General features: G+C 40.7%; 2 protein-coding genes across 3 annotated transcripts in view; one reads left to right on the top strand and one right to left on the bottom strand.

Moving 5' to 3' along the window:
* The window catches only part of TSEN15 (tRNA splicing endonuclease subunit 15), a 33,445-nt gene extending 28,587 nt beyond the window's left edge, over positions 1-4,858 (bottom strand). The window contains 2 exon segments of the mRNA XM_044003133.1: positions 4,525-4,636; positions 4,779-4,858. Of these exon segments, the coding sequence (XP_043859068.1) occupies positions 4,525-4,636; positions 4,779-4,858 (192 nt within the window).
* A 12,423-nt stretch (positions 4,859-17,281) lies between these two features.
* Positions 17,282-27,364, top strand: part of COLGALT2 (collagen beta(1-O)galactosyltransferase 2) — a 138,999-nt gene continuing 128,916 nt past the window's right edge. For both annotated transcript variants that reach the window (XM_043964814.1, XM_043964813.1), the window contains exon 1: positions 17,282-17,642. In XM_043964814.1, coding sequence (XP_043820749.1) covers positions 17,368-17,642 — 275 coding nt within the window. In that variant the 5' untranslated portion in view covers positions 17,282-17,367. The remainder of the gene's footprint in view (positions 17,643-27,364) is intronic.

Genomic DNA, 27,364 nt, shown 5'->3' with positions numbered 1-27,364 from the left:
CTAGAGGGAGGGTAGAATTTCAGCCAGTAGTACACTGGAGCATTTTCTCATTTTACACCTACCTAAAGAACGGAGTCCATTAGAGAATCCCAGTAATAAGGAGGCAAACCAGGTGACTGACTCTCATTACTGAAGTCCTCATGCCTCCCTGGGCTTCCTGGGAGAAATACAATTCTGTATAATCTGGTAGTTATGCAGATTCCCAATCTGATCTCCCTAGTCAGAAAATTTTATTGCTACGGAAGTCCCATCCAACATGGTGGTCAGAAAAAGACTGAAATAGGAATGCGAGCAGCTTATAGCTCAGGGTTCCAAGAAGAAAAATGAAAAGAATTTGATAAATAAAGAAGCCAACCCTGAGTCCTGATATGAACCTTCAGAATGCAACAGGCTCTGTTAGAAGAGCTGGAGTGGTCTTTAAGCTTGAGCCTTGAATTAAGGGCTTGGTGAATTGTGGTGGCACAATCCCTGCTACTAGAGTCTGAGGCTGATGGATCTCTTGAACTCAGGTTCTCTGGGCTAAGTCTATGGGTGTCCATGTTAAGTCTGAAAACAATATAACGAACCCCCAAGAAAGGGACCCACCAGGTAGCTTAAGAAGAGGCAAAGCAGGACAGGTAAGAAACAGATTAGATCAAAACTTCCATGCCTATTAGTTGTGGAATTAAGCCCCCGAGTGGCCCCTGCACTACCAGCCTAGCAAGATACAGTCTTTTTTATTTATTTAAATGAAAACTTAAAAAAAAATTTCAAAATGAGCACATGTATAACATATCAAATTTCTTGCCTTCCCAATGAGGGGAAGGAAGAGAGGGGGAGAGAGAGAGAATGTGATACTCAAAATTTAAATTTTTAAAAAAATTTACATGTAATTGAAAAATATGTTTAAAAAAAGAAGAGTTATGAGTTGCATCTGGAAATGCTCATTTTATGTAGTATTTCTTAAGTCCAGTATGAAAAGAAAATAAAATGGAAAAAAGCAAAAGTTGTAAGACCTTACTTATAATCCTGAATGTTCTCCTTATCCATTAGTTATGAAACTGTAGTTAGATAACTCAAGCTTCAAATAATGAAGTTCAATATTTCTTAGCCTCCACATGTCCAGGAAAATAAATCAGGTACTCAATAAAGCCTTTGTCTTTTTTTTTAAAGGCACTTCATAGATATGTACCAGATGCTTCTATTGTATGAAAAGATAATCCAGAATATGAGGCTCTGCTCCATTCCTTACAATTTTATAGCTCTATACTGCATGCCCTTAATAACAAACGCAGGACATGGAAAAGATGAGAATCTGGCAACACCCATCCAACTCACAGCTGTTCATGGGGAGCCTAAAACATTTATTTGGCACCCAAAATATGATTTAGCTTCATAAGCAGCTGTTAAATCAAGAAACCTCCTAATCTCTATAGATTTAATCAATGTCTGCTACCAGGAGATTGTGAGATACTTAATTAAAGCCAGAGTTGGAAGACAACTGTTTATTAAAGAAAAGACCACACAGTGAGTATTGGCCATGAAGTTAGAAAACTGAAACTCAGGCCCAGCTCTGCCACTGATTAACTGTGTGACCCTGGGCAAGTGACAACCTCTTGGACCCTCAATTTCCAATTTGTATATTAGGAATAATAATACTTGTGGAATATATCTCAAAGAGTTAGAGATGTTAGGAGATTTTCCAATATAAGCATGAGCTCTTGTCATTGAAAAGAGTTTAGAAAATGGTCAAATCAGAGAACCCCCATGTTGGACAGGACTTTTGAAAAATAAATCCATGACCCCCCCCCTCTAATTGGGCATACATAATCTAAGGAGATCAGAGGTTTTTAAAAAATCTAGATGCAAGGTATACCCAAAATCTCAGAGCAGTTTTTGTGCAGTTTTAAGATTTAAGAGTTTAAATAGCTCAAACTTTAGTAGCTTAAAACTGAACTGAGATTTTTTTGGACATCCTGAATACCAAAATAGTTCTAGCAGCATATTTTGTCCTAGCAAAAAGCAAGCAAACAAAATAGGGAATAATGTGAGTTTTTACTGATTAGAGAGTGACTGAAAAAAATTCTGATTTATACATTTATTATTATGCTATAAGAAATCATTCAGCTGAATGATTCTGAGAAACATGAGAAGACATGTATGAAATGATATAAAGAAAATCAGGAAAAAAAAATATGCGTAATGCCCATAATTATGTAATTGGAAACAACAGTAAAAGCAACCAAACTGATTCACTGTGGGAATTGATCTTGATCTGGGAGGACAGAGAACAAAACCTATTTTCTTACATTTGATAGAGAAGTAAGGACTTAGTGATATTCAATATTGGATGTGTTATCAGTTACTGTCACTTTACCAGTGGTTTTGTTGAACTGTTTTAGTTGGTTCCACATTTGGGGTAGGGCAGACCCATAAAACAAATGGTGTCAATGAATGTTTTTTGTTTTCGTTTTTTTAAACAAGGGCACTAGTCCTGTGACTGGCCACGCCTAATGCATCTGAAACAGGTAAGAATAAGTATGTTTTTCAAAGATTTTCAGAGAAAGAAATTTTACAACTTTCCTTGGGAACTGATTCCAGTATTTAATGTATCTCAGCATGTAAAATGACCATGTAACTCAAGAAGAATTTAGGCCTGGCCATCACCAACTGTTCATGGAGTCTAAAAATGAAGAGACACAAACAGGTCACCAATTACGAATGTTATAAGAATCTTGTGCTTGGTGAAGGAGAGTCCAGAAGACATTCCACCAAAAGAGCAACTCAGTAATTAAAATCAGGTGCAAGCTTCCCAATAGACACAAAAGGATGTTCATCTACAACGATTAAACTTTAAGCCTGAGGAAAACCCTGTGAAGAACAAGAATAGGCACACATCCCAAACCTAACCATCAGGATTCAAAAACTTACCCTGACTACCATTTAATGTGTAGCAAGAGAAATGAAAAAAAAAATCAGATCACAAACTTCTCACCTCTGATTGTCTCTCTTTTTGCCTCAAGAAGCCCACTGAAAAAGAAACATGATCAATGCATAAATTAAAATTATTTATTGAAATGCTGGCTGTTACATAGATAACATGGGTTTGGTTTGGTTTTTTAAAATTTCTAGGCTTAAATATATACTGTTTCTACTGATGCAAAAAAGAACTACATACCTAAAGCTATAGTAGGTCCTTTGGCATTTTATCTCTGACTTTACTACACAGACACCTGCTAGTCTACTTAAATGTTATGTCTTTTATGTGATGCCTAGCATTCATTTGAAAATAGGGATAATGGGGGTTAGAGGTGAAAAAAAAGGATGAGGAAGAACTCCATAGGTCAAACATTCAGGTCTTTGATTGATTTTTTTCTCCTGTATAGAGATTGTGCTCATGAACATGGTACAATGAAAAGAAGACTGAATTTGGAATTAAAAACCCTGGATCCAAATTCTGATCCTGCAATTTATGAGCCATGTGACCAAGTCATTCAACCTAGGTGGTACAGTGGATAAAGTGCTGTATTTGGGAATTATGAAGATATGAGTTCAAATTCCACCTCAGACACTTACTATATGATCCTGGGCAATTCATGATATCTTTTAGCTTTGTTTTCTCAACTCTGAAATGGGAGTAATAATAGCTTCTGTCTTAAAGTGTTGAGGATTAACAAAACAACAGGCAATTTTTTTGTAAACCTTTAGAGCAAACTATAAACATTTTTATTGTTATTAATAAATTAGAGGACTGAATTAGGTAAATTTTAAAACTCAAGAGCAATCCAAGACAAAAGCGAACAGGGTAGCAAGGATTTATGATCGTATTCGAGCTCTGGGCAAGGACTTTCCAGTCATGGAGTTGACCTCACAGTGAGGTGATCCTCAGGCGGTGAAGTCATTTGTTATTATTGTGTTGTTGTTGTTGTTGTAATTATTATTATTGGTATTTTGTGACCTGGTATGAAATGTGAATTATAAAATCTAAATGGGAATGAATGAATGAATGAATGAATGAATATCAACTTTTAAGATTACAAAAGTATCCATCCTAGGTTTCCCTTACATAGTGAACTTCCCTAATTTAAAATGATGTTTTTAAATATGATATGCACCTGTCATAATGTACCATAAGGGATTTCAGTAAAGCTGAAAAGTCAGGAAGGACAAAAAGATGGAGACATTGAAATGTAAAAGGGCAAGTCCTTCATATGCAAGATAGATAGATAGATAGATAGATAGATAGATAGATAGATAGATGATAGATAGATAGATAGATAGATAGATAGATGATAGATAGATAGATAGATAGATGATAGATAGATAGATAGATAGATAGATAGATAGATGATAGATAGATAGATAGATAGATAGATAGATAGATAGATAGATAGATAGATAGATGATAGATAGATAGATAGATAGATAGATAGATAGATAGATAGATAGATAGATAGATATAAAATTGTATTCCTTGGGGACCAGCTTTCTGGTGATGAGCTCTCAAAAATGAGCTGGGTTGGTTCTCAGAAGACAGTTGGTTACCCAGTCTGTACTTTTCAGCTCTGCAGAAATACTAAAAGTAATCACAGCTAACAGACTTTTGAGATTTGGCCCAGGATAACCTCTAGGCCATGGTGAGGTATCAACGAAGCACCTTAATGGGGGAGCACTTAAAAAGAGCAACACTTAGGTTCAGATCCTGTCTCTGACACATACTGTCTATGTAACCCCTGGCCAGCCACACCTTCTTAGTGCTCGAGGCTGCTTTCTCAGGCTAACAGTTACAAAGAAAGTACCAATCTCCATCAATAAAAGGAGGTTCCTCATGGAAAGTTCCCCCTACACCAATGAAATCATAAGTCCAGGCTGAAACCATGTCTTTTATATACTTTTATTTCCTAAAATAATTGACTACCACAATTACTTTGGAATTTGATGGTAAAATTGGTGTGATGCAAGAGATAGGGATACTTTCATTCAATTACATTGAATAAACATATTAATTGAGGATGTACAACATGCTGTATTTGGCTTAGTAAAGGCAAAGATTAAAGAGACATGGTCTCTCCTTTCATGACCTCACAATAAAACACACACACAACTACTGTGGTGTATTTAAAAATAACTACTACACTCATGTGAAAAGAGTGGTACTAGGAGTAGAAGGTAAAAGTGAGCCCAGACTCCCAAAGTCCCGGGTTCAAGCTTTACCTCTCACTGACTCTATGACAATGTTCAACAACCCAGCAGAGATGGTGTTTCTAGAAGGTATTGCCATACTTAAAGTTCCCTACACCTATGAAAACAAAGAACTCATTTAAAACAAACCAAAAAAAAATGTAAAGTATGAAAATGCATGAAAGGTGCAGGGTGCTCTTTGAGTGAGGAAATCAGGGAGTGTTGATGGAGGAGCTAGCATTTTAGCCGATTCTTAAGAGGATATAGAGTTTTGTTCAGGGCAAAGTCAAAGTTTTACATTTGGCCCTTAGAAGCAGCCCCCAACATATGAACACTCAACTTATGAACAGAGTCTGTTTTCATCAGGAAAGTTATTACCCTTCCTTTCACTTCTGTATCTCCATAACACTTCTGTGTCTTCCATAACCAGTATAGCTAGCCTCCAAGAGAGCTAGTCTAGGATGGGTCTTGTGCATGATCTTTTCCCCCCAAATCCAACACTTTTTCTAAACTTCTCTATTCCTTTTGAGGGAAATGAGTAATTGAAGGAAATGGGCAATTCTGAATAACAGGTAAGGAGAGGATTGGTGATGAAGAGTGGGATAGGGTCAGGTGTGAAGTTGAGTGGGGCAGGGAGATGTGTTTGTTTCTGGTGTCCTGAGTTCAAATTAAATACATTTTTTCTTAGAGATGATGCAACTGCTCTTATGTATATAATTTACAGATTCCCAAGAGTTTCATATACTTCATAATTGATCCTTCCAACAGTTCAATGAGCAAGATAGCATAAGTTTAATTGTCCCCATTTTAAAGATAAGAAAACTGAATGAGATAAACACAGCAAGCAAATAATAAGAATTATTAAGTGCCTACTATGTACTGGGTACTATAGTAGATGCTGAAGGTGAAAAGACAAAAATGAAAACACATTTTGCTCTCAAAGGGTTTATATTTTGACTAGTGAGACAAGATGTACATGTATAGGCATGTAAACATAGATAAATGTCAATATTGGGAAATGACAATAGTGAAGAATATGGCACTTGATCTGAACCCTGAAGGGAACTAGAAATTCTGAGAGACATAAATGGAGAATTGATTACAAGTACAGGGGACAACCAGTACAAAGACACTGAAGTAAGAAATGGAGTAGCATGTATGAGGAACAACAAGAAAGTCAATTTGACTGGTCCAAAATGTAAGTGGAAGGGAATAATGTAAAATAAATTTGGGAATGTAGGCAAGGCTCAGATTGTAAAGGGTTATTTATTTTTATTTTTAAAGGGTTTTTTTTAATGCCAAGCAGAGAGTTTATATTTGGTCTTGGAGTCAATGGGAAGTCATGGGAGTTTACTGATTGGAGGAAGAGCAAGCGTTGCAATTTAGGAAAATCATTTGGTAACTGTGAAGAATGTATTGGAGAGGGAGACAGGCTTGAGGCAGAGAGGCCAATCAGGATGTTTTTTTTTTTTTTGCAATAGTCCAGTCAAGAGGTGATAAGGGACTTAACTGGGTTGGTGATAGAGTAGAGAAAGGGGGTCAAATACAAGAGACGTTGGAGAAATGACAAGATGGAACAACTTAATGGGACTGGGAGGTGAGTGAGAATGAAGAGTTGAGGGTAATATTGAGGTGGTGAATATGGTTACTAGGAAGATGGTGGGAGTGAGTCTGGTGAGGATGGGGGAAGATTATGAATTAAGTTTTGAATGTGTTGGGTTTGTCCAATAGACAGTTGGAGATGAGCAACTGGAGCTCAGAAGTAAGATTAGGGCTAGATAAATAGACCTGGGAGTCATTAATATATAGATGGTACTTAGACCCATGGGAGCTAATAAGGTTACTGAGAGAGAACATAGAGAGAGGAGAGAAGGCCACAAGACAGAGCCATTTGCCACCCTTGTCATTAGGGGAAGTGTTGTGGAAATTATCCAGCAAAGGAAGCTGATGAGTAGTCATACAGGTAGGAGAAGAACCAGGAAAAAGAAATATGAGAAAGAGAGAGAGAGAGAGAAAGAGAGAGAGAGAGGGAGAGAGAGAGAGAGAGAGAGAGAGAGAGAGAGAGAGAGAGAGAGAGAGAGAGAGAGAGAGAGAGAGAAGAACATCAGTTTGGATTTAAACCCAGGTCTTTTGACTCTAAGTATCTAGTTCTCTTTCCACTAGAACATGCTAACATTCTCTTTAAAAATTGTATTTATTTATTTTGTTTTTAATTTATGGAACAAAACAAGCATTTCCATAACATAGTATAATTGAAAAAAAGATGATTACACATGAAACTGCAACTCTATTATATACAACTTGCTATTCTTTTAGAATATATAATAGTTATCGTGTGAATTTCTTTTTTCTTTCTTTTCTTTTTTTCTTCACTCCCACCCTAGAGATGGCTACCATTAGATACATATATATATATATATATATATACATATATATATATATATATATATATATATAAATCATTCTATACATACTTGTATTTATCAGTTCTTTCTCTGGATGCACATAGTGTCTTCCTTCATATGTCATAATCCTTTTGGTAATATAGAGTTGTTGTTTTTTCCTTCATTCTCAAAGAGGAACATGACATCAGGGTGATATCATGACTTGCACTGAATTGGACTTAAGTGAGGGAGGGTTGTGAGGTTACCAACCTCACTCTCTCATCCAGAGCCATCTGTGTCCAGTGGCAAGATATAAATCAGGGGGCGGCTAGGTGGCGCAGTGGATAAAGCACCGGCCCTGGATTCAGGAGTACCTGAGTTCAAATCCGGCCTCAGACACTTAACACTTACTAGCCGTGTGACCCTGGGCAAGTCACTTAACCCCAATTGCCTTACTGGAAAAAAAAAAAAGATATAAATCAGGGTGACTGGAGATGGTCCCAGATGTTTAAGGCAATTAGGTTAAGTGACTTGACCATGGTCACACAGCTAGTAATTGTCTGAGATGAGATTTGAACTCAGATCCTCTTGATTCCATGGCCAGTACTCTATCACACTGTGCCACCTAGCTGCCCTGATAATAAAGAATAGTTCAAATACAATACAGGTTAAATTGGCTTTTGTGGACTAGGTTGAGAAACTAAAAAAACAAATAGGGTACCATAGCAAAAAACAGTCAGGATCCTGGTCCTGGTGCTGAATAACATTTGATAAGCAACTTAACCTGTATGAGCCTTAATTTCCTCATCTGTAAAATGGGGAGAAGGGACTAAATCAAAGTTGTCAAAGTACCCTGCACAAAACTTCCTCCTTCACCCCACAAATGAGATTAAAATGTAACTTGAAAATGTTTAACAAAATAAATTAAAATACAACATAGATAATGTTGTTTTAAGGTTTTCTAAGTCACTCCGCAGCCCACAGGAATTTATTTCTAGCTGGGTTTAGATGACTACTAAAGTCCTTTTTAGCTCTATAAATTGTATTACATATAGCTTTGTTCCCATAGGAAAAGAGGTTTATGAAAGATTTTCCTGGAGCATAACTTTTTTGGATCAAGTTGGGGCTTTCTGGTGTTTTACCTATTCTCTAGTCTCAGAATATCGCCTTCTGTGTTCCAGCAATAATAGACTGCTAGCTCTTCCCCATCATTTCCTGTACTCTGCACCCTTTGAAAGTTGTCAAAGGGTGTCCCTTATACCTGGAATGTAGTTCCTTCTCAGCTAGGTCTATTGAAAGTCATCTCTTCAAAGCTTAGCTCAGGCTTCATGGACTCTATGAAGCCTTCCCCAATCTCCTCCAGATGAGTGTTTTCTTTCTTTTCAAATTCTTAATACACTTTGTCACTTTTTCTTAAAGCACTCCTCCTTGCATTATATTTATTTGAACATGCGTTTCATTATCTCCTAAACTGAAAACTTCTTAGGGGATATACCATTTTAAAAAGTCTTTGTTTCTGCGGTGTCTTTCATATAAAGGTAAATAATTACATTTTTTAAAAAGCTGAGTTGAATTGGAATAACTGGCTTTCAGGGAATTCTCCCTCCCCCACCAAACATGTTATCAAATAATTACTTTTCAGCATTTAGGAATCTCCTATGTTGAGTATCCAGTGGTACTTGGTGGTAGAGGGTGGGTGTCTACATGGGTCAGGAATACTATAGTGTTAGATGGAAGGAGACAATAGGAAAGAAAAGGCCAAGAATTCAGTTCTGGACCCTCTCAACCCTATGCATATGCAAATTATATAAGTGATTTAACAGCTATGTGGTCAGGGTTCCCAGGGTAAATAACTTCCATTCCTCCACTGGGAATGCCTTAGGGTTCAATTTTCTTTTTTCCATTTGGACGGAAGTCATTAAGGAGAAGTACTTTCTGAAATATTTTCAATATGTTGCTAATATCTACTTTAATACTTTGGCACAGAACCAGTATGAAAGGTGTCTCAATTTGCAGAATATCTGGCAGGCATTTTTAATTAGATCAAGAATAATTATTTTAACTTTAATAAAATATGTTTGGAGTTAAGGAAAGAAATGGAAGCAGTATAATATGGATAAATTAAAGGAGGGAAATGTTTCACAAGCAAAACATAAACCCCAGGAATCTTGAGCCAGTTTCTCTGTTGTTAAGGTGGTGCTTGTTTGAGCAAATCAATCAAATCATCTCACCCCATTTAAAATAAATGATGCCTTAAAGAGGTAGAACATGCTTCAATCAATCAATCAAAAACCTTAAGTGAAAAAAATCCTTGTTCAACTGGAGTGACATAAAAAGGAAGTGTCTGGATTGGCTAAGGAAACTTGATCACATCTTAGGTATCACTTATTAGGGGAGAAGCTATTTCAGGCTGGGGACTGGAGTAAGTAGGAGTCAGGAGAGCAAATTCCAGCAAAAACCCTGAGGAAAGAACCATTTGGGTATGGAATAGGGAGATAATGTCTCAGCTTTGCCCTCAGCCTAGGTCTTCCCAGCTTCACCTTTGGCCAGAGAAGGGTCTTTCAAACTTCCAAAGGTCCAGAGGATTTAAAACTTCCCATCTTCCCACCTGTGTCCTAGCATCATCCTCTGGGACAACAATAGCTAGTGGCAATGTCTATATCAGGAGCCAAGAACAGACTGTAGGAAGACAGATTCCTGTCTCCCCTAGATACTTAGCCCAGGAAGCTAGACCATGCATATGGATAATTTATTGAGTACCCCTCTAGGAAGAGAAAAGGACTTCTGACAACTAGGACCTATGAGTTACCCCTTTGCAATATGGGCTCTCTCAGATTAAACCCACTTTCCCCTGGATTCTGTATATGGTGAGAAAGTAAGTCAGGAAATTTTACGGGGATACTTTGCACCAACTCTTCTTATTATATTAGTAAACACCCCTGCCTACAAGGTAATTGAATCTGCCGAAATGATTGATAATCAGCCCATAATCATTAGGGAGAATACCTTGGAAAAGGGGGTTCAAACTAATAGCATTAGAAATACTATTACCCCTGAGGGGTACTCCTAGAACCTTGATAGGGAGATATAGTCTTGAACTGGAGGACCTGAGAGTTCAAGAGGGAGTTGGGGTAAGGACCCTTAGAGTTTATATATCCTGCATTGTTTACTCCTAGAACAAATAGTCTTCTAACACACAGTAGTTGTGAATTTGTTCCATGTACTAATTGAAATATTCCTCCTCTAATTCATCTTTAAACTCCAATGGCTGTTCTTAACCCAATTTTAGTTCATGTTTCTTCTTTCGTTTCATATTTTTGTAAATTGCTTTAGAATCAAGTAGGATTAAAGTCAACAAGTCTTCAGCAAATATTTCTCAAGCATCTACTATATGTGTTGCTGGCCAGGGTGGTACAGACCTTTAATCCCTGCCACTGGGGAGGCTGTGGTTGGCAAATTGCTTGAGCTTGGGAGTTCTGGGATGCAATAGTGTCAAAGCCAATCTACTACTGGAACAAGTCTAGACTTAATATGTATGCAATATGTGAGGCTGGAAAAGAGGGCAACCAGGCTGCCTAATGAGAAGCAAACCAGCTCATGTCAGAAACAGAGCAGATCAAAGCTTCCATGCTGAACTGTAGTGGGATGGACCCATGAGTAGTCCCTTCACTTCTAGCCTGGACAAGATAGGGAGACTGAGTCTTAAAATCATCATTATCATCACCACCATGACCACTACCACCACCATCAACAACAACAACTATTGTAATTGGTCCTGGGAGGTAGAAAATAATATAGTCCTTGTTTGTGAGTAATTTATAATCTACTGAGAAGGAGATACCAACATATACAAAGAGAAAGCTAAGTATAGTAATTGGCACCTGACCTGAGTCTTGAAGGAAAAGAAGTATTTCAAGAGGGAAATATGAGGAAACAGTGTATTCTAGGCATGGGGGTGGAGGAAGGATGAACAGAGTAAATACAGTGAAGTGAAAGATAGCATAGGGGCAGCTAGATGGTGCAGTGGATAGAGCACTGGCCTTGGAGTCAGGAGTACCTGAGTTCAAATCCGGCCTCAGACACTTAACACGTACTAGCTGTGTGACCCTGGGCAAGTCACTTAACCCCAATTGCCTCACTAAAAAAAAAAAGAAAAAGAAAAGAAAAAGAAAGATAGCATAATAATTTGGGGGAAGCATCAGATAGTCAAATTTTACTGGAACACAGAATATGGAGTAGGGAATAATGTAAAATATGGCTGGAAAGGTTAGTTAAGTCAGATTTTAGAGGAATTTACATGCTAGACTAAGAAGTGTATATTTTGTCCTATATAAAATGGGAATAAAACTAATTATACCATTTAGTTTTCCTCTTCAATAAATTATCCTTCTACTGAGCTGAAATGTAAGACTGTAAAGATTAGTGAGTCAATAAACATCTATTAAGTGTCTACTATGTGTCAGGCACTGTGCTAAGAATTTGGGATACAAATAAAGGCAAAAAGTCCCTACATTCAGAAGCTCGCAATCTAATGTCAGAGATATATATACCAATATACAGGATAAATAAGAAATAATCAACTGAAGGAGGCACTAGAATTGAGAAAGATTAGGAAAAGCTCCCTATAGAAGGTAGTATTGGTAAGAACCACCTCCTCCAGTAGTGTGTCCTCTAGTTGGTCATTGGACAAGGAGCTCACTTAAGGGTGCCAAAAATTAAGATAATATTTAAAGCAAAGAGACTCCATCTACAAATACAGGTTGACAACCCTGCTACTTACAGTCTTTTTTTTTTTTTTCCTGAGGCAACTGGAGTTAAGTGACTTGCCCAGGGTCACACAGCTAGTGAGTGTCTTAGATCACATTTGAATTCAGGTCCTCCTGATTTCAGAGCTGGTGGCCTATCCACAGCACCATCTAACTGCCCAACTTATAGGCTTAGAGAGTTATTTAAAGCACTGAAGTTGTCAGTCAATAAACATTTATTAAGTCCTTCTAAGTTCCAGGCATTGTGCTAAAATGTGGGGATACAAAGAAAGGCAAAAGATAGTTTCAACCCTTAAGTGGCTCACAATCTAAAGGGAAGGGAAGCTGAAAGAGGAAGGAATGTGATGGCTGCTTTTGGTACCTTCCTTAAACGGAAGATCTGGGAGGAGCTCTCCATGTACACTCCCTACTCTCTCCAATCAGAGGGAGGGAAGGGTCCCAGGGGCAGTGGGCAGAGAGGAGGTGTGAGTTTCCAGCTTGATGTGATCTTGTAAGATGATGAGATTCAGATGCTGAAGTCCAGAAGTACAGAAGAGATGAAACGTTTGCCCTGGTACCTTCCTTAAACAGAAGATGTAAGAGGAGCTTTCCTCCGTTACCCAGAGCATGTGTCAGAGGAAAGACTTTAATCCAGGTCTTCCTGACTTTAAGGCTCAACCTCTATTGACTAGACTACTTTGCCTTGCTTAATATTTATAGACAACCTAAAAACTGTATTATTTTTGACATCTCCTGGCCCATTTTTTTTTTTTTGCCACTCTGCCATTATCACTACAGATGTAAATGTTGGTCTCATAGGACTGAAAAATTTGCATTTTACTTTGTCTCACACAGTATAGGACTGTAAGTCAAGGTCCTTAGAATCACAGAAGAATTGAAGTTGGGAATTACCCAAAAGGCAATGGAAAGGCATTTAGTGGATATGAGCCTTCTGTAACACATTACAAATAGGACCATAGAAGCAATATCAAAGATGCCATCAAAAAAACAGAAGCTCCCAGAAGAAGGTGGTTTGGTCATGTGGAGAGAATAAAAGATAACTCATGGACAGTTTGCATGTCCTATTGGAATCCTCGCAATATCAAAAGACTATGAGGAAGAATCCTGGCATGTTAAGTTTATTCCCTTTAGCAAATAGATGGCAGGGTATGGAGAAGAGTAAAAGAGAATGGGAAGCCTTGGATGTATTGAAATCTGCAGCACTAGAAAGAATGCCCACCTAGAGGATATTTGACGTCCTCTGGAAGATTAGAGTATTAGAGGCAATCAAGAATCACTAAAGGTTTTGCAGTAGGAGTATGTCACGGACAGACCTGCATCTTAAGAAAGGTCATGTTGGCTGTTTTGTGAGGAATGGATTAGGGCAGAGAAAGTCTGGTAGTAGAGAGACCAGTTATAACGCTATTACTATATTCTACTGAGCACTTATAAGTGAAAAGAAGGGGACGGTGACAAGAAGTTAGATGAAGGCAGAGTTAACATAATGTAGCAACTAATTAAATGTGTAGAGATGAGTCCAGGTTTTGAGTGTTGGTGTGTAAAGGAAAGTGAGTAAAGGATGGGTAGATATAGGACCTGATGGGCTATGGTCCATGGGGTCATGAAGAGTCAGACATGACTGAACAATAAACAACAGATCACAGAATATTTGAACTAGAAAGGTTATCTTGCCCAACTCCTTCCTTTTACAGATGAGGAAACTGAGACCCAAAGAAGTGAATTGACTTGCCCCTCCCATATTTTGGGGGGGGCAGTGAGGGAGAGACCACCAGCCAAACTGACAACAAACCATTTAATACCATATATATTTTTGGTGAGGCAGTTGGGGTTAAGTAACTTTCCCAGGGTCACACAGCTAGTAAGTGTCAACTGTCTGAGGCTGGATTTGAACTCAGGTCCTCCTGAATGCAGGGCCAGTGCTTTATTCACCGTGTCATCTAGTTGCCCCCTTGCCTCCCAAATTCATGGGAATATAAGGACAGGAAAGGAAGCAGGCCAGTCATTTAATGAGAGGGAAGGATAAGAGATGGATGATCTCAATGTTGGCATGGTACCCACACAATGGTAAGAGACCTAAAAGACCTCCAGAGCACTGGGTAAGTCCTTCATGCAGGATTTATGGGTAAAATATGGACAAGAATCTCACTGCAGTAAGGAAACATTGGTAGGTTGTGATTTGTGTAGGTAGAGGAAGAATTCACATTTATGAACACATGGATTCATCAAAGTTTACAATTCATATTATACAAGTGTGTCTATAACATTAGAGCTAGAAAGAACCAAAATAGGTGAGTTGTGAATTTGTTTCATGTACTAAGTTTTTCATCTTTCACTGGACTGGATTGGTGATTCCATTAGTGTGGGAGAATTCCAAGTAAGGAAACCGTCTTTCAATGCATGTTGGCACCTTTTCTGCATCTTATATGGTCTTAGGGAGTTGCTTAGACCACAAGCAGTTGAATGATTGCCCAGGGTCACAAAGGAAGTAAGTATGTATCAAAGGATAGACTAGAATGTCTTCCTGGCTACAAGACTATCTGCAAGTTGACTCTGAAAGAAACTTAGAGATCATGTTGTCCAACTCCTCCATTTTGCTGAGGAGGAGACAGAGCAATGAAATGACTCATTTAAAAGCTCATGCAGGGGGCAGCTAGGTGGCGAAGTGGGTAGAGCATGGGCCCTGGAGTCAGGAGTACTTGAGTTCAAATCCGGCCTCAGACACTTAACACTTACTAGGTGTGTGACCCTGGGCGAGTCACTTAATCCCAATTGCCTCACTAAAAAAAAAGAAAAGAAAAGCTCATGCAGCTAGTAAATGAGAGAGCCAGGATTAAGTCTAGTTCTTTTGGCTTTCAAGGCCACTGTTCTTTTCATTATACTTAATTTGGTTTCTCTATCTATATTCAAAAATTAGATTCAGCAAACATTTATTTTTATTTTTATTTTTTGTTTATCCTATACTTAGCAAGCAAATTTACCAGCAAACATGAGCATTTATACATAAAGAACAGAAAACGAAGGATTAGGTATAAAATTGCAAATCTCCGTTAAATCTAGCTTGTTTTCAAATAAATTATACTTCCATCACGTTATTTCCAAAGCTACCTGCAACTTTACTGGTTCTCTCCCAACCTTCTTCTATTCTGCGCATAATTTTAATGCTTCATTGAAGTTCTTATAACTTTTTTGAATAACTATCATGCAAGCATAATGACATGTATAATTGTGTCAGTCTACTGTATAATATGCAAGTCAATTCACCTCTTTGGGTCTCGGTTTCTTTATCTGTAAAAGGAAGGAGCTGAGCAAGGTAATCCTGGTAGCTCTCTAACATTCTATGACCTATCCTATAGTAATACATCCACCATCCCCAAAACTCAATAAACATTAGTAAAGGCTTACTAGGAATAAAGCATCTAATTGCTGGGGAAAGTAAAAATTACCCATATCTATGATAGTTAATATATCGTAAAAGATCAGGAAGCTCATTGCTCAAGAATGAGTGATAGAATGCACTGGCTCTTCATTTTTATTGCAGAGTTGAACCACACGATCATAAAGGTTAATTCCAGCTCTATAATTTTATGATTTTAAGGCAGACAATCTGATAGAAAGCTGCCTTTGGAATCAAGAAGCTCTGGCTTTAGGTCCTTCCTCTGACATATACGGACTGTTATCATGGGCGAGTAAGTTAACTCTTAAGTGTCCCCATCCACCCCACCCCCAAATTTTCGAAGCTTCAGATGGGCTGTTGTTCTGCATTGGTAGAGGGAATTTCATTTCCAGTTTCTACGCCATCAATGAAATTATAAATCCAGAGGGCCCTCTCTGGGGATCAACTCGATCTCCCTAAACTTCAGCTTCCCTTGAGAGAACAGTCAATCAACAAGCATTTGTGAAATCTTATGGCTGATGTGGCAGGCACTGTGCTAAACTCTGGGGGACAAAAAGATAAAAATGAAACAATCCCTCAAGAACCTTACTTTGGGGCGGAGGTAGGGGAAGAGAAAACAAGTACAGAAATAAAAATAAACATGTAAACAAAAAGAAGTAATTGGGGGCACTAGCTCCTGGGGAAGGTGTGGGTCAGGTCCTACATGTAACATGTAGAAAGTACTATAAGACTGAAGAAGATTTGTTTGTAGGGGAAATGGGAAACGTTCTGTGGTAGCGATTTTTTAAAAAGCCATTATGGTTTCGAAAAGATGGGGTGGCTCCTCCCTACTTCTGAAACTCCCCTTCGGGTGTCAAATGATTGCCAAGTCAACAGATATATCATTCAGAATAGAGAGGTATGAAAGAACCTGGAATAGACTGTGCAGTGACCTAACTGGATGGGGAGAACAAAAAGCCTTTCTTGGGGGAGGGTGTGTGAGTGAGTGAGTGTGTGTATGTGAGTGAGCGTGTGTGTGTGAGCGCGCTCGCGCGCGCGTATGTACACACTGGTGTTCAATGGCACAGACAACCACACCTCTGAGCTCTCGGTGTGGACACCTCTGGGAGAAAACCACATACCTCAGCCGCACACAGCGAGCCCAACAGGAACTTTCCGCAGGACTGGGGACAAACAAGCAAACAGGCACGTTTGTTTGAGGCTGTCTTGGCTGACCAGGGGGTCAGGCAGGTTACGGAGTTTGTACATTTCCTAAGCCCCAGGCATCTGAGCTGGGACTGGACAGAGGGTAGGGGCAGGGGGAGAGCACTATAAAACTAGTGTAAAGTTTGCGTGTGCGCTAAGCTGCTTGAGCCCAGATCGACCTTCCCCCCCCCTCCCCCCCCCTTGCAGCCTTCTCCCCGGCGGTGGCGGTGTCAGCCGAAGGAGTAGCGACAACAAAAGTAGCAGCAGCAGCAGCAGCAGCAGCAGCAGCACTAGCTCCAGCTCCGCAGCAGAACCGCACCCCCCCCCCCCCCCCCGCCCTTTCTACATCCCCACCCCCTCGCTCTCTGTCCAACCCCTCTCGGTCTCGTCTGGCTGCTCTGCTCTCCCCACCGGGCTCAGACTACTGGGAAACCTCGCTCCGTGCTAGCCTCGCCGGAGGACTTGTCGGGCGCGTAACATGGCTGAGCGCTCCGCCATCCCTCGCGCCTGGTCTCGGCTGCTGGTCTTACTGTCCTTGGCTTCGCTCTGGAGCTGCCTGCGGGCGCGCTTCGCAGCTGAGGCAGACCTCAAAGACCCGGAGGCAGAGGCGGAGGTGGTGGTTTTCCCAGAATCGCCCTTGCAGAAACCCACGGTGTTCGTGACCATCCTGGCCCGCAATGCTGCGCACACGCTGCCCCATTTCTTGGGCTGCTTGGAGCGGCTGGACTATCCCAAGGATAGGATGGCCATCTGGTGAGTCTGGGGTGGGGGTGGGGGGCAAGCGCAAGAGGAGGAAGATCCGGCTGGGGGCTGTCCCCCTCGGCGTCCCCGGGAAGTAAGGAGAACCGGGCATCCATGCGTACCTATCTCAGGCTGGTGCGCACCAGTGCTGGAGAGCAGGGGAACTGGATTTGTCGCCCCGTGGGTAGGGAGGGGAGTTGGGAGATCTTAGGGTTACAGGGGTGAAGGTTAAGGAGGGGGAGAGAGAGGCACACTGCTTCAAGCTATCGGAGTGGGGGCCAGTAGGGGAAAGGGAACAACGTGGTTCTTCCAAAGCTCACCCACACTTCAGCCTTCCTGGGGCGGGGGCATCCGTCGGTTGGGGTGGCGAGGATCTTTTAGCCACCCTTATCTCCCGACAGGCGACCACGGAAGGTGGGAGAGAGAGGAAGGGGAGAAGGCGAAATCTTGATTTTTGACTTGCGGAGCTCGAAAAAGGGGCTGCGCCATCCTTTTGGAAGCTTCAGCAACCTCTGGGCACACCTCGCACCCCGCCCCCCAGCCTTGAGAATACCTGCTTCCCCATAGTCCTTCCCCCTCCTGAACCCTGGCACCGATTAACTAGCAGTTGGCAATTTGTCTGTTTTTGCGTCTGGGGTGGCTGTTCCATCCCTCTCATACTTCTTCACTCCAAACCCCTTTTCTCCGTCCCGCCCCCTGTCCATGCTCCCCCCCCCCACCCCGGCATCTCTCTTTCAAGTTTCCGCCCAGGACTCAGGGAGTTGGAGAGATTTGTATTCTCGGCGTTTTAGCACGATGCCTGGCACGTAGGAAGCTCTCAATGAATGTTTGTTGACTGACTGTTTATCTCTGAGGACTCGGAGGCCTAAGTGAGGGAGGTGTTTTTCCCCATCCATCTGGAAGGCTGTGTTTTCTTTTTCCTCCTCCTAAGGCAGCAGCTTCATTTCATGTATTGCCCAGCCTCAGAGATGCCATCCGAAAAATAGGACATGTATCCTTTGTATCCTAAAGGAGACGCCCTCTGGAAGGTAAACAGTTCTTCTGTTTATTTCCCGGAAGGAAGGAACTGTGTGTTCCACTGGAGTGCTCCACAAATCACTAGTGCTTTGGGGATACCTGGGCGTGACTGGAGAGCTGTCTGAAGGGCCACTTCCCAGCACTGATTGAATTAGGTAGGTAGGGGAATGGGGCAGACTGACCTGCCAAGCAGCCCTGTGGATGTGGGGACTGATGAATAATGGGCAAGGTGAGCCGATTTGTCAGGTGTTTGCCTACAAGTGGAAGGCAGGGAACTGGTAACCCTTTCCCAGTTTCTGTCTGTTGTTATTACCAGGAGGTTACAAATCCCAAACAAGACAAGGGGGGGGGGCATCAGCTTCAGCTGGTTTAACTTGATGAAAGAAGTAGGGAGGAGAGAAAGCAAACAGAGCTAATACAGTACAGTACTGTACATGACTGCAACTGTGGAAAAAATATGTATGAACTGTGTGTGTGTGTGTGTGTGTGTGTGCTTGTACCTGTTAAATCACAGGCAAGAATTTTGTGAAAACCCATCCGTACCAAAGGAATATTGTTTCTCTAATGGTAGTTGGTTATTATTTTTAAAGGAAAGTCACAGAGGTATCCCTGTAAAGTGTTTAGCCTGAAAAGGCCCCACTGTATTTAATAGGCAATAAGTGGTCAACAGAGCAGGTGATTTCAGTATGAATGAGGATCAGGTAAGAATTAATGTTTATGACTAATTAGAGCTAAAAATCCTCAGGGAAGTTATGTAAGTATGCTAAAAAAAAAAAGTGGACGAAGCAGTGATGCTGAAAGACCACTGGACAGACAGCCAAGAGAGAACACTAGTTGTTTGACTGTGGGCTGCTCCTAGCAGTGTCAAACCTTAGTTTCCTTATTTGTAAAAATGAGAGGGTTGAACTAGATTATCACTTATGTCTTTTCCCAGGCTAAATTTTTATGGGTTTTATTCTGTGTATTCATAGTAAAGAATGTACCTTCAAGCTCTAGGTCTATAATGCTCTGAAATGATGTAGGTGTTAGGGGTTCTGGTAGCTTATGACCTAGTGTCTCAATCGGAATCAGACACCCACTCTTTGCAGACCCAGAATCCTTTGGCTTTGGTGTCAGAAAACCTGGGTTCAAATGCTTCCTCTTCATGTGACCTCTCTTTGCTTCAGTTTCCTCTTGCAAAATGAGGGTGTTGGACTTGTCTCTGAGGTCTCTCCAGATCTATGATCCTTTGGGTATGTGTTTTTTAGGATTTTATTTTATATTTCACCAACATCTGAAAGGCTAAGATAAAATGCTTAAAGATAGTTTGAAGTCATGGGTGACCCCTGCACCAAGCACTGAGGACCCCACTTTGGGAAGTGCTGGTTCTTTTCAGTTGTGTCAGACTCTTTGTGACCCCATTTGGGGTTTTCTTGGCAAAGATACTGGAGTGGTTTGCTGTTTCATTCTTCAGCTCATTTTACAGATGAAGAAACTGAGGAAAATAGAGTTAAGTGACTTGCCCAGTCAGACAGCTAGTAAGTGTCTGAGGCCAGATGTGAACTCAGTACTATGAGTTTTCCTCATTCCAGGCCTGGCATTCCTTCCATTCCAGAAGGAGGAGGAGGAGGAAGAGGAGAAGCTGCTGCTCGTAGTATGGTGTAGAGGCTAGAGCACTAGGCTTGGAATGAGGGAGACCTGGGTTCAAATCCTCCCTCTGACATTTATGTCCTAAAACTAGACAAGGCAATGCCCTTAAACAATTTTTCAGAACATATTTAATACTAGTAGACTGATTAGGATTTGCCTTAATGGAAGGAGCTGTCACAGTGGAAGCTCCTCACACTTCCCAAATCCTGCTAAAATTCTGGTATGATCTTACTACTCCTAGTGCAGAAGACATGAGAACATCAGGCAAAGACCTAAGCTTGCCTTTGAGTTCACTCGAGCAGATAGATCACTTAACTTCCCTGGAGCTCAGTTTTTAAGCATCTGTAAAATGGCAATAAGAATGCTTTTACCACCTGCTTCACAGGTTGGTTCTTCTTTTTACAGGAAAGCATTTGCAAAAATGAACTATACAATTAAAACTCTTTAGGATTTCCCAAGTGTCTTCATGTCTACCATTTGGTGCTCACAACAAACAACCCTACAATGTGGGCAGGGTCAGTTTTTCAAAGAATCACTGTTTTAGAAAGGAAAGAAGGAAGGAAATGAGTATTTATTAAGCACATACTCTGTGCCAGGGGCTTTACACATATCATCTCATTTGATTCTCACAACAGCCCTGGGAAGCAAGTAGTATTATTGTCAACCTTATTTTACAGTTGAGGAAACTGAAGCAGATAGCAGTTAAGTGACTTGCCCCACAGATATCGGAGGCCAAATTTAAGCTAAGTTCTTCCCGACTCCAGGCCTCGGGTCCTATCTACTTACTGTGTCACCTGGGGATGGGGATAGCCTTAGATATCAACTCTCTCATTTTATAGATGAAGGCATGGAAGTCCCGAGAAGGGCCTTGTTCTTTTAAACTCATCCCAGTTTTCTGATTTATTATTCACTGGAGTCTTTGGCCCTCTTCCACCAGACTTCGGTGGAATGCCTGCATAGGAGCCTTTTCTGTGTAATTTAGTCGAGAGATCTGGTCAAATCATTCTGTTCTGTCTTCCCCATGACACTTTTTTTTCACCTGAAATTCTCCACCAGACTGTGCAGAGATATTGAAAGTGGATATTAAGTTGTTTGTCCTTTGTTCTCTAAGAGGTCCATGACTTCTGGGTGACTTGCATCGAATTGGATTTTTAAATAAGGAAGGGCTGTTCAGAGTCACCAACTTCACTCTCTCCTCCAGAGCCATCTGGGTCCAATGGCAAGATATACTGGCCATATATAAGTGACTTGCCCAGAGTCACACAGCTAATAAATGTCTGATGTGAGATTTGAAATCAGGCCCTCTTGACTCCAGGACCAGCACTCTATCCACTGTGCTACCTAGCTGCCTGGATATTAAGTTGTCTCAAAATCTATGAACATTGGAAGACTAAGTGCAATTGTCCCAATCAACAGTTTGTAGTTTTCTAATTAGAATAAGTGAGGTAGGTGGTGCAATGGATGGAGTGTTGGACCTGGAGTCAGGCAGACCTGACTTCAAGTTCAGCCTTAGTAGTTGTGTGGTTCTAGACAAGTTGCTGGTCTGCCTCAATGTTCTCTGTAAATTGGGGATAGTAATAGCACCTACCTACCTACCTCAGTTTTTTTGTTTTTTGTTTTTATTTTTAGTGAGGCAATTGGGGTTAAGTGACTTGCCTAGGTCACACAGCTAGTAAGTGTCAAGTGTCTGAGACTGGATTTAAACTCAGGTCCTCCTGAATCCAGGGTCAGTGCTCTATCTACTGCACCACCTAGCTGCCCTGTACTTCAGTTTTTGTGGAGCTCAAATGAGATGATATTTGTAAAGTGCTTTGCAAAGCTTAAAGTGCTCTACAAATGCTAGCTATTATTATTTACGTCAGCCCATAGTTACTTCTTTGGGACGAGAAAAAGGGTACCTTTCTGTAATCCAGTTTTCCCATGTCTAAATGTCCTCCCCAAACTCCTTCAACTCTTCCCCCCATCTGCAGATCGGTATGTACCCCAAATGGAAAACAAGCAGAGAGATGCTTCACACTCTGGTTCAAACTATGTCATCTTTTAGGTTAAAATAGGCTCCTGAACGAGGCTATTTGTTACTGAAGAAGCATTATTCTGTTAGATAATTACTCAGTTGAGGGGGAAGCACATTGGCTATTGTGTCTATTCTGTTCAATTCCATAGCTATGTTGAGGCACTGCCTTAACTCTGGAAGGCTGACTTTGGTTTTCATTGCCAGCAAATGATGGAGAGTTGAGCCAAATTCCATGAGGATATGAAAAAGGAGGAGGGAGAAGGGAAAGCCCTTGGACCAAAATGCACATGACAGTTTGTACTTTTGCAAACTTCTTGGAGAGCTGCATGCTTCTTGTGGTAGAGCTGATGACAGGAGGCTCTGCACTGCTTACCCCGGTAGCTATATGGCTCTGGATATATAATTACAGTATTATATGGTCATTTCATTTGGGTAGAGTGTTTTGACGTAATATCCAAAAATGAGATTTGTTTTCTAGTTGTCTTTTTTTTTCTTCTTGAAAAGACATTTTCAAACGAGCTTTTCATAAAGTGAGTTTCTAGTTGTCTGAGTACTAACACTGACCGGTTTCAGAATTTTTGTAAGGTCCTACTACTTTGGGGTAACAATTCTGCTTTTTCATGCCATTGACACAATAGTCGTTGATTATTGTGGGTCTTTCTCCAATTTTCCGGTTCTGTGGTATCAAACAGGATGTTGGCAATTATTTCATCACATTCATATAAGCAGGTTTACAAAATTCCTCAACTGTTATGAACAATATATATATACACACACACACATACATACAGACACTACCCTCCTTATTTCCTTTTTTCCCCCTCAGCTTTCTCTATTGAAGGGAAGGTCTTTGAATGTGTTTATAAAGACTTTGAGGCACAACACTATGCAGCATGTGAAAAAACTTGTAGGAAAGTAGGGGCTTACATCTTTTAAAAATGTCATTGATAGGCTTTGGTTTTGACTCAATAGATGATCTCAACATATACACAAGCAAACCCCTCACGAAATACATTCCTCCTCCACCAGCTTTAAAGGAGTGATCACACCTGAGGATGCATGGCACTGTTCACCTTTGTAGTTTATTGTTAACTGAAAGCATGCATGCTACTTTTGTAGAACTCTATTCTAAACTACTAGCTAAACAAATGGGAAAGTCAGGTTCCCAGAGAGGGGCTGACTACTATTCCACTCAAGGTAACTCTGAGAGGTTAGAGTATTTTAGTTTCTGGGGTTCAAAATAGGTGACTGTTTTAACTATTTAAAATGGAGGGCCCCTAAGTCCCTGCTAGTGTGCGTGCCCCTTTATGAATTAACCTATTGAAGTCCATTAGCTTTTATGAAAGGAAATTTACTTCAAGGGCAGCTAGGTGACACAGGGGATAGAGTGCCAGGCCTGGAGGCAGGAAGACTCATCTTTCTAAGTTCAGGCACTTACTAGCTATGTGACTCAGAGTAAGTCACTTAACCCTGTTTGCCTCAGTTTCCTGATCTGTAAAATGAGCTGGAGGAAGAAATGGCAAATTGCTCCAGTATCTTTGCCAAGACAACTCCAGATGGGGTCATGAAGAGTCAGATATGAGTGAAATGACTGAACAACAGCAATAATTTACTGAAAAAGGTATAGTAAAAACAGCTGATACAAAACAGCATTCCTCTCCAACAAGGGGAATACTCTCTTTTTGCACCCATGAGGTCCCCAGGAAGATTGTGCTCAAACTTAAAGTACAATGGTACCAAGGTACACATGTAGAGAATAGACATGGCAATGTGGTCCCTCCCAACTCCTGGCCCTGAAAATCCTTTCCTCCCTTTGTAGAGTCCTTCATGAAGTTCACCTTGGGTGTAGCTTTCCTCTGGGTTCTAAGGATTGGCCTTCCTCCTCATCAGTGATTCTCTCTGTCATGAGAAATCATGATCCCTGAAACCACCCCAACTATCATCAGTATGTCAGCAAAGAGGCCTCCTCTCTTGCTGCCCACTACTGCTCAGGCGCCTCTCATTGTTAGTAAGAAATCTGATGCCTTGGATGGCACTTTAGGATCTCTTGAGCTCCCAAGGCCACCTGCTGCATAATTCCATCTCAGGGTCCTCATTCACCTAAAACTAGGAAAGAATGAGCAGAAAAAACAGTTATCATGTGCTCACAGACATTGGAGGCAAACTGAGGGCTAGGCTTAAAGCTAGGGCTTGGAAAGTTACCCTTTTCCCTACCTGACAACTCAGAGAAATTCTGCCTCCCTCCGCAATAGGAAGGAAAAAGAGAAAAAAAGAGTGAGCAGTGGTCCCTTTCCTAGATGAATTCAGTGCTAGCTCAGCCTTTCCCGCATTAACAGTTCTTGGCTCATGTCCAGTCACTGGACTTTTCACTATCATACTATCCATACCCACCCCTTAATTACTCATAGCTAGGAATCAGCTTCCCAGAGTTCCAGGTGTGATATTGGAACCAGGCAAAGAACAACTCCACAGGAAGGGCAAATATGAGCATGCTGAAATGACTAGGCCCTCATCAGCCCCTCCTCTGATTACATTTTTAATACTTTGGTACCTACATTTCTTTTGTATTTGCTATGAGTTTTGTTGTTAGGGAATAGTACCATTATTTACATTGTAAATCACATATGTCAATCAATCAATAAACATTTATTAATCACCTACTATGTGCCAGGCACTATGCTAAGTATCAGGGATCCAAAAAGATGCAAAAATATTCCTTGCCCTAAATAGCTTGCAATCTAATGAGGAAGATAATATGAAAAGTACACAGCTCTCCTGGCTCTGTTCTTTACTCTTCACTACTTCATTCAATTATTTCTGTTTCTCTGAATTCTTTATATTCATTTTTTATTATAAAAGTCTATTACACTCATATGCTACAATTTTTTCAACCATTCCCCCCTCCCAGACCACAGTAGGACCTGTTTTAATGAAGTAACAATGGCTCTCCTTCACCTTGCCCTAACCATTTTTGTAATGTTTAGCTTAAGGGTACAATTTATAGGAGGATTGTGAACAGCAACCCATAGGCTCCTTGCTGGGAGCACATTTGGAGAGCAAAGAAATGTCAGCAGTTATTAACATCCAACAATCAAGACAAACTATTTGGGCAGACTGTGGCAGCAGCATTTGGGGTCAATGTTGGTGCAGAGTAGGTGAGTTCTTTCATGGTTAATAATAACTAATCTTAGATTTTCCCCTAATTATATGCCTTCAAATTCTTTGAGAAAACCCTAAACCTTCCACTAATTCTGAAAACAATTGTTCCCCGGTTTGGAGACAGTGCTGGATAGTGGAAAGCTCACTGGCTTCTTGAGACAAGGGACCAGGAACTTGCTAGCTTGGTAATCATGGACAAATTACTTCACCTCCCAGAGCCTCACTGCTTTGTCTGTAAAATGGGTATAATGGTGTTTTTTCCCTTTTTTTGGGGGGGGGGACAATGAAGGTTAAGTGACTTGCTCAGGGTCACACAGCTAGTGTCAAGTTTCTGAGACTGGATTTGAATTCAGGTCCTCCTGAATCTAGGTCCGGTATTTTATCTACTGTGCTACTTAGCTGCCCCCAAGTATTTTTTCTTTCGTTAAGAAAGTTATTCTACAACCGTAAAAGCACCATTTAAATATGAGTTCTTCCTTTAGTGGAAAAACTTAAATCAATTAAACAAGAATTTATTCAATTCCAATGATATGCCAGTAAGTCAAATAAGCATTTATTAAGCATCTACTGATCCAATCCAATAAACATCTGTTGATGTTGTTGTTCAGTTGTTTTAGTCATGCCTGACTCTTTGTGATCCCATTTGGGGTTTTCTTGGCAAAGATATAGAAGTGATTTGCCAGTTCTTTCTCGGACCCATGTTATGCATGAGAAAACTAAGGCAAACAGGGTTAAGTGACTTGCCCAGGGTCACACAGCTAGTAACTGTCTAAGGTCACATTTGAACCCAGGTCTTTCTGACTCTAGGCCTGGCACTCCAACCATTGTGCTACCTAGCTGTCCAATAAACATTTATCAAGTGCCTACTATGTGCCAGACATTGTGCTAAGCACTGGGGATTACAATTAATAAAAAAGAAAGGCAGTTTCTGCCTTCAAGGAGCTGAGTTAAATGCCAGGTACTTTGTTAAGTAAAGACATAAATTTCATCCATCCTTATAAATTACTGAGAGGGTACAAAGGTTGTTCAATTCTTTTATTGTCATCCCACAGATATGGAAACAGATACCAGGCATTTAAGTGATAATTTTTGCTCTAGCATTAGTCTGTGTTTGAACCAGAAGAACACTAGACTTCTGATTTTGAACCTTACATCTCACTTAGATTGATTAATTTGCAATAAATGTGTCTCGTGCTGTCTTTAAACATCATTGAACATACCTGAGCTGTCTGTCTGCTGTTTCAAAGAGGACCCATTGTGACTTTGAATCACTTTTCTGGTATGGCTTGTTTCTTTATGACCTTAGGCATATAAGTGTGTGCTCCTTGTTTTTCTTCCTGGTTGGGCATCTCTAGTGACCAGTGTGAGCTTTGTATTTGGAAGGCATGCGGGTCATCCATTGGCTTTTGCAGTCATGGCTTTATGGATACATGGGTACTAGCAGCATGTCAGCATTAGCTTCGAGTGTAAGGGAAGGTACAGTAGAACCCCAACGTAATGCTTGCTTCTGTGTGCTTTTGGATGGATCAGATGATATCTCTCCAAACATAACAGTATCTAGATATAGTTCCTGGCACACAGAAACTAATTCATGCTTGTTGGCTGTATGATCCCTAACACAAAATACTTAGCTCCCAATCCCAGTTTTCTAAGAGGGGTTCTCTGTGTACATTTGTCACAGCTAATTTCCATGAGCAATTGCATATTTGTATTTATTTGTACAGGACAGCCAGGTTGCAGGATGGATAGAGCAGTAGGCCTGGAATCAGGAGGACTCATTTTCCTGAGTTCAAATCTGGCTTCAGACACTTACTAGTTGTGTGACAAGTAACTAACCCTGTTTGCCTCCTTTTCCTCATCTGTAAAATGAGCTGGAGAAGGAAATGATACTCCACTATCTTTGCCAAGAAAACCC

The sequence above is a fragment of the Dromiciops gliroides genome, chromosome 4 (assembly GCF_019393635.1).
Source record: "Dromiciops gliroides isolate mDroGli1 chromosome 4, mDroGli1.pri, whole genome shotgun sequence".
NCBI classification, from domain to species: Eukaryota; Metazoa; Chordata; class Mammalia; order Microbiotheria; family Microbiotheriidae; genus Dromiciops; species Dromiciops gliroides.
This window is presented reverse-complemented; position numbering and strand designations above follow the sequence as displayed.